This window comes from Zonotrichia albicollis, chromosome 2, assembly GCF_047830755.1.
Source record: "Zonotrichia albicollis isolate bZonAlb1 chromosome 2, bZonAlb1.hap1, whole genome shotgun sequence".
Classification (NCBI taxonomy): Eukaryota; Metazoa; Chordata; class Aves; order Passeriformes; family Passerellidae; genus Zonotrichia; species Zonotrichia albicollis.
The window spans coordinates 39002936-39014247 of NC_133820.1; the positions used below are offsets into that span (position 1 = coordinate 39002936).

The 11312-nt window shown below is 45.2% G+C and overlaps 1 protein-coding gene across 9 annotated transcripts in view; it reads left to right on the forward strand.

Moving 5' to 3' along the window:
• STXBP5L (syntaxin binding protein 5L) overlaps positions 1 to 10534 on the forward strand; it is a 184764-nt gene extending 174230 nt beyond the window's left edge. For all 9 annotated transcript variants that reach the window (XM_074534789.1, XM_005486091.4, XM_005486092.4 and 6 more), the window contains 6 exons: positions 807 to 1046; positions 1943 to 2303; positions 3235 to 3400; positions 5190 to 5301; positions 5680 to 5900; positions 6911 to 10534. In XM_074534789.1, coding sequence (XP_074390890.1) covers positions 807 to 1046; positions 1943 to 2303; positions 3235 to 3400; positions 5190 to 5301; positions 5680 to 5900; positions 6911 to 6952 — 1142 coding nt within the window. In that variant the 3' untranslated portion in view covers positions 6953 to 10534. The remainder of the gene's footprint in view (positions 1 to 806; positions 1047 to 1942; positions 2304 to 3234; positions 3401 to 5189; positions 5302 to 5679; positions 5901 to 6910) is intronic.
• The last annotated feature ends 778 nt before the right edge of the window (positions 10535 to 11312 follow it).

The following is an 11312-nucleotide window of genomic DNA, read 5'->3' on the forward strand; positions in this document are numbered from 1 at the left end:
CTCACACAGCTTTGTGCTTCCTGCCTGGCACTAGACAAAGCAAAGCAGAGCTCCTCAGCCAGTTCATGGTCACCTCTCTCTGAAAAGCTCAGAGTCTCTGTACCTGGGCACTTGCAGTGGGCAGAGCACAGCTCTGTCTCCAGCTGGCTGTCGATGCTGCCTGCTAAGGTTCAGGCAGTGCCAGCTCACCCGGCAGTTGTTGCCAAGGGCACAGAGCAGGTTTCTCACTTCACTCCCTGGGAAGCCAGAATGGATGTGTACCCTGAGATGTTTTGGAGACTGGGCTCAGTTCAGCAATGGGTATCTTTTCCCCAGGGAGCAGTTATTAATGCCTTCACAATAAATGATGGTTGTGAATGCAGTGCTTGAATGTCCTGGTGATGGCAACAGGATCAGAGCAGGTGACACATGCTCTGAAGCTGGTAATGGCATCTCCCTTCATGTCCTGCAGCAATGGGATACATGGATTAATTCTAAATGCATTGGTAACATATGGGTCCAAAATTGTTTTGTGCTATTTAGAACAAGTCCTTTGAGCTAAGGCTGTTGTAAATTCTAATTAGTTCATGCTAATCTCCGTAATAGGCAGTTATTTCTAATGCAGATCTAGCTGATGATGTCTGACAGCATTTTCCACACTTATTTATACACTGGCAGCAAGCTGGTATCATGCTAGGGTCACAATGTTTGCTCAGGTTAAGAAAACTTTATTTTCTGTACTCTGCAGGGAGTTTGTATTTGCTGCAGGCTTGTGCCTGTTCCAGGAGCACTGATTTATGCCTGTTTGCTTGTATCTGTTTGTGCAGAAAATAGGGAAAACTCCTTCAGCCGTTCCCGAAGCTCCAGCGTGTCCAGCATCGACAGGGACTCCAAGGAGGCAATCACAGCTTTGTTCTTCATGGAGTCCTTCGCTCGAAAGAATGACTCTGCTGTTTCCTCCTGCCTCTGGGTCGGGACAGGCCTCGGGATGGTCATAATCCTGTCCCTCAATCTGCCTGCCAGCGACGACTCACGGCACTCAGAGCCAGTCGTTGTGTCTCCAAGTGGTGAGAGTGCAGCTCTTTTCCTGCTTTTATCTGTCTTGGTACAGTGGGGCAATAAGTGCATGATTTTGTAGGGCCTTCTGGGCAGAGGTGTCTCAAAAAATCAAGCAGTGGTCACTCACTGAGTGGAGGGCACACAGTTAAAGATGCTCCTGAAGGACTGACAACTTCATGGACTGAGACGCTTTGGTTGTGTTAGCTCCAAATACTGCCTTGTGTAGCAGGCAAAGTTACATGCTTCTTGTGAGAACCAGAGCTCCTTCATATTGTGAAATTACAGTCCTGTTTACAATTCTGTCTGGGATTCTGCAAGCAGTTTGGCTGTCTCAGTATCAGAAAGCTGCAGAGAAGCAGAAGGGAGTTCAGGAAAGGAAACAAAAATGTTGGCAGGTTGCTGTACCAGGAGAGATCCTTGGCTGAGTGAGTGACAGATGGTGTAGCAGAGAGAACAGAGGGCTGAGAGGTCAGGTCTGAGGAGAGGCAGCATGTGCTTTAAAAATGGACAAAAAATGGAGAATGCACAGAAGCAGAGGTTTCCCACCCCCAGTTTGTTTAGAAAAACAATGCTGGAAGGTCACCAGACTTGGAACAATTTTACTGCTGGGGAATACATATTCTGCTAGTATAATGTAGAGATAAACAACAGGCCATCTTTAACAGCATGTATTCCATCCATCATTATAGATATCAGCTGCCTGAGACCTTTGCAGTACTGGCAGGCTATTTGTTCACCTTCTCATGTGCTCAGAAAGAACTGAGCAAGCACCCCTTGTCACCTTGGCTGGATTAATGTGTGTGCTGTGTTTACCAAAGCTGGTGTCAGCTGTGCTGTGCTGACAGGCAGCCTGGCTGTGGTGGCAGTGCCAGTGAGAGGAAATTCAGGGAATTGTGTTCTGCAGGCACCGTGCTGACCCTGAAGGGAGCCGTGCTGACCTTCGCGTGCTTGGACTGCATGGGGACACTGACACACCAGCCCTATGAAGTATGGAGGGACCCACACAGTGCTGATGACGGTGACAAAACAAGGAAAAGGAAACTTGTCATGCATTCCCCTTCCTCCTCCCAGGATATGGGTGATCATCAATTTGCAGTCATTTGTTCAGAAAAACAAGCCAAAGTCTTCTCATTGCCTTCCCAAACATGTCTTTATGTCCACAACATCACCGAAACGTCCTTTTTATTGCGAGCAGATGTGGTCACCCTCTGTAACAGCGTCTGTCTGGCGTGCTTTTGTGCTAATGGGCACATCATGACACTGAGGTACTTATCTAACTAATCTTGTGGCAAAACTAAGCAAAGAGGTGGCACAGTGCTGTCATATTCCACTTGTGTTTGCTCCAGAGTGTCTGGTGCTCTGCATTAACTCCCTGGTGGGTGTGTTGAATTCCCTGCCTTGATGCAGCCATACCTGATCCTTGGGCTGTCTCCACCTGGGGAGTTAAGGCAGACAGGTGCACAGTAAAGCAAGCTCCTGGTGTTTTCCAGTAGTCCCCTACCTGTGACAGTTGATGGCTGGTGATTTTTAACTGTGATAAAAGAAAGCCCTGATAATTTTGCCCAGAGTTGGTGGGTCAGGTATAGAGAAGTATAAAACAGCCATAGAAAGGGATCTGTTTATCCTTTGTGAAGTACCAGATCCCACTCTTGGCACTTCTGTAGCTTTTCTGTTCAGAGCACTTGGTTCCCCTTCCTTGTCCCTTCCCCCCAGGAGCTCACTGTGCAGTAGCCCTGTGGCTGTACCTTCACCTTGCTGCTCCCTGTTTCCCTGGCCAGGCCATTTAAATTTGGAAAAAATACTGCTCAGAAACCATGGGAAGCTGGGGGACAGCAAAGGTGATGCTGGAGCCTCTGTGCACAGGGTGGGAACAGGGCCCTGCCAGGCCCTTTCCTACAGATATCCCTGTAGGCCTTGCCCTGCAAACAACCCGGCCATGTGGCACAAGCCGTGCCATGCACATCCCATGTCCAGACAGAAGCAGAAGCCTTAGGGCCATGGAGGCAAGGCATCTGAAATCCCTCCATGCAAGCAAACAAAATCCGATGGGAATGAAGCATTTTTATGGCAGGATTTTTCAGCTTAGAGCTGTACTTTAACTGTTGCAGTTGTGAAGAGCACAAAGTGAAGTGTTGGTTGAAAATGCAGGCAGAGAGCAGGTGTTCCATGCTAACCTGGGAATGTGCTTCTCCTCAGCTTGCCCAGCCTCCGCCCTCTGCTGGACATGAACTATTTGCCTGTGACAGACATGAGGATAGCACGGACCTTCTGTTTCACTAACGAGGGGCAGGCTTTGTACCTGAGCTCTCCCACAGAGATCCAGCGCCTGACCTACAGCCAGGAGATGTGTGACAACCTGCAGGTAGGGCTCACCCCTCACCCTGTGCCCCTGTGTGGCAGGGACAGTGCCCTCACTCCTCAGGGCCAAACTGGCCCTGATAAGCACAGGGCTGCAGGGGCAGGACAGATCTGTCCCTCTCCACTTGCCCTGACTGAATGATGCCAAGGCAACAGGAGAGGTCAGCAGCTCTGTTGTTCCTTGGGCTTTTTCATGCACTCTCACCTGCACCTGTGCGAAAAGTCTTTACAATGTCAGAGATGGGCTGGTTTGGTTTGGTTATTTTACAATGAAAATGCAAATAAAAATGTCATTTACTGAAGAGAAGGAATTATGAGAGGTAACAGGGAGAAACATGAGTAATAAAAGAAAAAAAAAAAAGAGGGGGAATAAGTTCTGGGTTATATAATTAGCAGTGAACCAGAATGGAAGTATAAAAGAAATGGTCCTGCCAGCACTCATTATGCCCTAAGGAATAACATGTGCTGAGCTGCTCAACTCCCATCACAGCACTGTCTGTCTCAAGTCTGAAAAGGCACTTTGAGGAGCAAGCTCTGCACACCAGCTTTTGTGCACCAGAGAGGAGATTATTTTGCAAGGAGCCAATTTTAAAATAATCTAAAGGTTTGACCAATGCATCTTAGACTGTGGACCAACAACAAGAAGCTGTTTCAAGCTAAATTGGGTTTTTTACCAGCCTTAACAGCACCCTGTAACTACCAAGAAAAGGGAAATACAGCCCTTGCTTCTCTGTACTGCTGGACTATGGCTGCTTTCATCTTGGCTTTTAGGCAAAAAAGGTTTGCATGGTCATTATGTGTGTACAGAAAGCAGATGACCCAGTGTCACCTGCTACTTGGGAAAACAAAGCTGGGCTGCATGAGAGCTCCACTTGGGCTCCAAGGGCTGCAGTAATTTTTCTCCCCAGAGCAGGTGACAGTGCAGAGCAGCAGTGGCTGTGAGTCACAGCGCTGCCCTCACCCCCAGGATCTGCCTGCTGTGTGCAGCACAGCAGCTGGCTCTGCCTGCTGAGGCTTGGCTGAGCAAGCACAGAGCTGAGCAACAGGGCAGGAGCTGCTCTCAGCACACACAGCCCCCTGGTTTCAAACACTAATGGCACTGCACACTTTTCCCATCAGTTTTCCAGAGAGCCTGCATTTCCTAATACTGCTGCAGATAAATCTGAGCCTGATATTTGTTGGGAGTGACTGTTCCAAGATGTGGCACCAGAGCAGTGCCTTCAGCAGATGTGCTTATTTAGCAATGCTGATGGCACACTAATAGGGTGGGGGAAGGTTGTAGGAAGGTAATGAATTTTGTTTAAAAAGGAAAAAAACCAACTAAACTACAAACCACCAAACTCTGAATTGCTGGCAAGTGTTGAACTCAGGTGTGCTATAAAAGGAAAGCAGAGCGACTGCCCAGCCTGGCTGGGCAATCACTAAAGCAAAATAGATAATACACAACAAATTGTTTATTCAATTATAGTGTCACCTCTGCTGTTTCTAAGCAAAATGAGACCTTATCACTGGTATTTTTATTCTGTATTAGCTGCAGGTTTTATTCTCTGGTAACAAATATGGGCTAAGCAGTGACAAACCAAGTCCCTTTGAAAGCATGAGTGAGTCTAGTTTGCTCAAGCGTTTGTCAGAATACACAAATATCACCTGCAGCATACTGGTCACACAACAGACTCTTTTAAAACTAGTTGTTAGGTCCAGTGCACGTGGCTTGTTAATGAAAAGCAAGAAAACACCAAGAATCCCTTTCACCCCACTAACCTTTTACATGGACGTTTTTCTGGCTTTACTAGGACATGCTTGGGGATTTGTTTACTCCTGTGGAAACACCAGAAGCCCAAAACAGAGGCTTCCTCAAAGGACTTTTTGGAGGAAGCGGACAAGCTTTTGACAGAGAGGAGCTTTGTGAGTAATTTATTCCTTGGGGTTTTTTGGGCAGAAATTTATTCTTGAGATCTCCTGCCCTTGTCATCTAGGAATGGAGCAGTGCACACGATTTAGATGACTGATGAAAAGAGAAAGTTGACCTGGTGGAGGAAGGGGAGGGTCCTTGTCTGCCATTCCATAACTCCTTCACCTTGGCAGCTTCTTTTGATCAGCTGAGTGTGGGGCACACAACTGCCCTGCAGATGTGGTGGTGGCAGAGCAAAACCTTCCAGATGTGCCACCTGCCCCTGGAATGGCGCCACTGCTGCAAGGAGGCAGCTGGAGACTGGGCAGCACTGACAGAGGCAGGCCAGGCGCTCATCCCTGTCTCTCTGTCTGTCCGTGTCTCCTGTGTAGTCGGCGAGGCCACAGCAGGAAAAGCCTCCCGCAGCCTGGCCCAGCACATCCCCGGCTCGGGCGGCATCGAGGGCGTGCGAGGAGCGGCGGGCGGGGTCATTGGGGACCTGACCCGGGCGCGCATCGCCCTGGACGAGAGGGGGCAGAAGCTGGGCGAGCTGGATGAAAGGACTGCCAGCATGATGGCCAGCGCAGAGGCCTTTTCCAAACATGCACACGAGGTAGGAGCCCTGGCACCCACACCCTGCAATGGGAGCTGCCAACCCTGTGTGCTTCCCTTAGGGAAAGCCAAGTGCCCTTCTCTCCCTTCACCCCGTCACGGTGTTGGAGGTGCGCTCATGTCAGCATGGCATTGTTCCTGCTCCCAAACTATCAGAGTGCCAAAAATAAACACAGCCCTTCCTTTCATGTTTCCAGAAATGAGCATCCATTGTTAGCCTCTGAATTTAGAACATGGCACTTCTCATCTTGCCTTTCTCACTAATTCGTTATGGTTTGTTTTTGTAAGCCGCTTAATGCAGCACATCCATGCAGTAGGGCAGAAAAGAGGTAGGTGGATGAGTGCAGAGGAACCTTTACAGATCTTACTGGGAAAAGGAGAACATTACTAGTACAGCCCTGTGGTACTGTTATGTAGAATAGGCCTTGCCAGGAATAGGAATAGCTTCTGTGCTTGGAGCTGGAAATGGAAAGCTTTTCCATCCCACGCTGTTAAGACTGGGAAAACTAAAATGATTTTTTTTGAAGATAAAACAACATCAAAGCATACTTTCCAAAATGCATGTTTTTCATTTCAAGTGCATCACATCTCCAGACAAGACCTTTACATTTTTATTGGCTTTTGTTAGTGTGAGGCAGAAAGAATGTGCCCTGAATTGCAAGAAGTTTATATAGTCAGGGCATATCTGCTATGCTCCATAGAAAAGTGTCTTTTTATTCCTATAGAAAGCAAGTTCCTTTAATTTTTGAAGAAGAAAAGTAGTTAAAGTTCCTCAGGGAAAATCTTCTAAAACCAGCAATAGCAGGTAACTTTTTAAATGTAATAACTATGAAATTAAATATGAGATCTCAGTGGACCCAAGACCTGCTGACATTGTTAGTGAAGTATTGCATTGTTCTGCATTTATTAATTCTGAAGTTTGACAGTTAATGGGCCTGGGTCGTGTGTGGTCTCTCACATGCAGGGTGGTGTTTGATTGCCATTTGTTTGGTTTTCTCCCCATCTCTGTAGGTGATGCTCAAATACAAGGACAAAAAGTGGTACCAGTTTTAGACTTTCAAAGAAGCTGCTTGTAGCTTTATTAAGAACACTGTTCAGGGAAGCAGCCTTTATTCCTAGTCACTGGCCAGAGACAGTTTTTTCTCCTAGAAGATGTTCTCCTGTTACTGCTATTGGATCATCACAGTGGACGTCAAGGAGAAATTTACAGACCGTGGGATGGAAGCTGGAATCATGAGGGTCTTTCCAAAAGCTGACTCTTGGGGGGCCAATTTTTTCCCAAAAGGAACTCAACCATCACTGTGGCATGTAGTTTTTCAGGAGCTGTAGGTATGAACTGTGGGGAGTGCGTCTGGTTAAAAATATTCTGTACAAACTCGAATGTTAATGCACTTATAAAACTTTGCATGACTAATTGCCAACTTAAAAAAAAAAAAGAGAAAAAGGAAGCATGTTGTGACCGAAGAAAAATGGGATTTATTTCTATTCTGAGCAAAAAAAAAAAAAAAAAGAAAAAAAAAGAAAAGACACCTAAATGACAAAAATCTTTATTTTTTAAAAGTTACATTATGAAAAGCCAGGACATTTCAAGCATGTTTGCTACTGGTCTCCACATAAAAATGAGTTGAGCTGCGTTTTCTTATCTGCTATTTATTACCCTTGAAAAGCCTTGCTTGAGGCAGTACTCTTTAACTCCTACCAGAAAAATAAATAAATTTAAAATCCTATCCCCAAAATCTAACGATTTTGCAGGTAGCTGGACAGGCACTATCTAAAATGTTCATTAAGAAATGTGCATAGATGATTTATTTGCAATGCAGAGCACATGAAACAGCATCCTAATCTATATTCTTTAAAATGTGCTCTAGATTCATCTCTTGTCCTTGAAGGGGGCCCGTGGCACTTTTCATCCCCATGGAGTCTGTATCACTTGGTTGCCTTATTTCCCAGTAAGAGGAATAGAAAACCAGCTTTGGAAAGCATTTCTTCAAGTTTGGAAAGGCAAGATGGGAACCCAGAGTCCCATCAAACACTGCTCAGAGGCTGCTTAGCAGCTTGCAGAGCAGCCTAAGAGCTCAGCTGAAATTATGAGAGGAGGCCTGCACAGAAACCCCTCAAAATCTGTGACAGAAAGAGAGATTAGAGCAGGAACACTACACAGTGGGCCAGGGAGGAGCATGGAAAACCATTGCCAACATATATATGGAACACAGATATAGAGTGACACCATGGCTGAGTGGCAATTTGTACTCTGCTCACACTGCTAAAAGTAATTTGCTTCTGCTCCAGAGTGGCTTGTTTGGTTTTTGCAGTGAATGCTGCAGGAAACTCTGCAGCCAGATGAGAACAGTAAGCTGGATTTATTGCCTATCCTGGTGGAGTGCTCCACCCTGTCCTACAAGACTCACTGCCACACTGGTCAACTCTTAGGTTAGAAATGTTTCCAAGATTGGCTTGGAAACAAGGCACTGAAGGCTTGTTCTCATGTGTCTGGACATAATTGCAAATTAGAAAAAAGAAAGTGAGGAAAAGCTGGAAAAACAGCCTTTAAAATGTTTCTTTTGAAGAAATGTAACATCTTCTGTCTCTTCAAGGAATCCTGATGGACACTGATGGAGACAGGCACCATCCCACTCCCACCTAGACCTTAATTTCACTGGTGTTTGTATCATCACAGTGTCCAGATGATCCCTCTCAAAGACATCTTTTCTTTCTTCTTCCTTTGCCTACTATAAAATACAGCCCAGGAAGCTGTACCATCCACAAGTCTGGCCTCACAACTGGCCCACTGCACAAGTTAAAGGGTTGGGAGAGATTTGAGGTGTTAAGTTTTAAATTCCCATTGTAGCAGAACAGAATTTCATGATTTACAGGATTTTTACATTTTGCTGTAGCCGAAACCAAAATGATGGCCCTGACAGGTCCAGCTCAACTGGGAATGAGACTCCACAAGTTTCCCTGGCACAGGGGAAACTGCTCTATGTTGTCAGAACTGTAGAAACTTGCAGGGAAAAAGGACAAAACCTGAGCAATGCCTGGGCTTGTGCTGAGAGCTCAGGAATTGGAGTTGTCCATGACCCAGGAGGATTTCTCTGTGTGTAAGGAAAAGCCAAATTTGCCAATCTGATGCCAGTAGGAACTGGGCTGGGGAATTCATTCCAGGGGCTGGGTCACAGAAGTACCCACTTGTGCCTGTGAGGAAGCACTGCTCTGAGCAGGCATTGAGAATGAGAAATGAAGGAGAACATTGTGGCAATTTGATCTTCAGTCCAAACCTGCGTTCTCTGGGGCTCTGCTCCGGCCTGGAATCCAAACCCACTGTCTCTGGGCAACAAAATCATTTGGGGCAGCATTCAAAATGTCCAGCAGCCAGCTTATTTTCCATTCTGCCCTGCTGTGTGGCAGTCAGAAGCAGCTCCAGAGGCTGATTGGAATCATGGGATCCTTGAAGAAAATTTAAGAGCAACTTCTGACTGCTGATCACTGCAACTCACCCAGAGAGAAAAGTGTCCTCAACAAGTCTTTACACAAGGCCCAACTGTCTCTGGCTGCCAACAGTCTTTAACACCAGGGTGAAAAAAAAACCTGCCAGTAGATTTCCATTTGCATTTTTATGCAACAGAGAAATGAGAATTTAGCAGCCCTCAAACTTAAAGTTTTTAATGCTAAACTTTAAGCAACTTTTCTTTAGTATTCTCCATCAGGTCACAGCTTTCCACTCTTACATATTTTACATATTTCCAGACAGACAGTTACCAATTACAATTTCTGTTAAGTTCACCACTTGTGACTATAATTATCAATTTTCTTGTAGTCTGTAGAGATCTAAAAAGTTGTATATGTTTGTATATAGAACATTCTATATATATAATATATATATGTAATGTATATGTTGTATAAGTTTGTTAGTGCACACTGTTAAATGCTTTCTATCAAGATTTACCATGTATGTGGAAAAAACCCATCACTTAAAAAGTTCAATGAGGGAGGAAAACTTGCCTGGGTGATTTATTGTGAAATGAGGGGGAGTGTGGGATTTTTGCCAGGCTTGCCCTGCACGCTGCTCAAGGCTGTCAGTGACAGGCACAAGGGAGCTGCAGCATTCCCAGCGAGGAGAACAGCAGCTGACTGCAGGACTGGCACTGGCTGCAGGAAAATCAAGGACATTGGCTGTCACTGGATGTTGAAATCTTTCTGTGCTTTCACCTTTCCCACTCAGACAGCAGCACCTCAAGCAAAATCCCAAGCTTAGATGTCTCTTCAGCCTCGCACTCCTCAGCTACGCCAGGCCAGACTGGCTGGAAGTATTAGTTCAGTTTAAAATGCTGTTTGTTCATTTAGATACTTTGTTCTCTCACGTTCTTCTCTCCAGGAGCTCTGTCACAATCAGATCCAAAACCAGTTACACAGAACTTCCAACAGCACACACACCTTTGGGTTTGACCAGATGTTTGTAATCTTATGTCTAGTGCTGTAGATAGAGAGAAAAAATGCATTAAATTAGATTATTTATAAGTCTGCAGAGTTGGCAAGTCTTCAATGAAGTACAAGCTACTTTATTTATTAATAAAAAAATTAAATCTATTCCTAGAGCTTTAACTTCAGTTGCAAACCTTGAATTAAAAGACATGACAATTGAAATGTTGAGAATCAGGTTTTGTTTTCTGTAATTACCTGGGGGGAGGGGGTTTAAGTTTTTTACAGTTCTGCAGTTCAACTGTCTACATCAATTAGTCATTCCCCACAGCACCAGGATTGTTACAAAAATGTGTAACAAAAATACTCTATTTACTACATGTATTGTATAAAATTATCACATAAATCCTTCTCTAAAACAGTTTCTACTCCTTTTCCAGAATGCCTTTCACACCACAGTGCATGCATAATGCAGGTGGGCATAGAAAGCTTTTTCTTTTTCAATAGAAATCACTTCAGAGCTGCATCCAGCCTCAGCCCTCCTTCATACACAAACTGTGTGTGCTGCAGTGCAGGCAAAGCCACAGCTTTTGGTTAATTATGCCCCTCAAAAAGCTCCATGCACCTTTTCCCATAGCCCAAAGGTGAGTCCAAGCACAGCATATTTCAGTCTTGGATGTTTCTCTGCCTTGGCAGGCTCTGGTAGGAGCACACTCTCTCTCTCTCATGCAGGAACTGCTGCGGACATTCGTAGCCAACTCTTCCTCTTAGGTGTATAAGCAATAGTCACGTAAATGAGTGTTTCCATTCATGTGTTTTGTTTTGTGATTAAATCAACAAATCAAACATTGTACTTTTTTAAATAGCAGCAAATATTCAGATTCAGTGTCAAGGAAATGTGGGCTGAGTATGTGTGTGGTTTGTTGACGAGTCATTACCTGTCTCAGAACGAAGGCTGATCTGGAGTGAGCCACACACTCCTGTGCTAACCATGTCC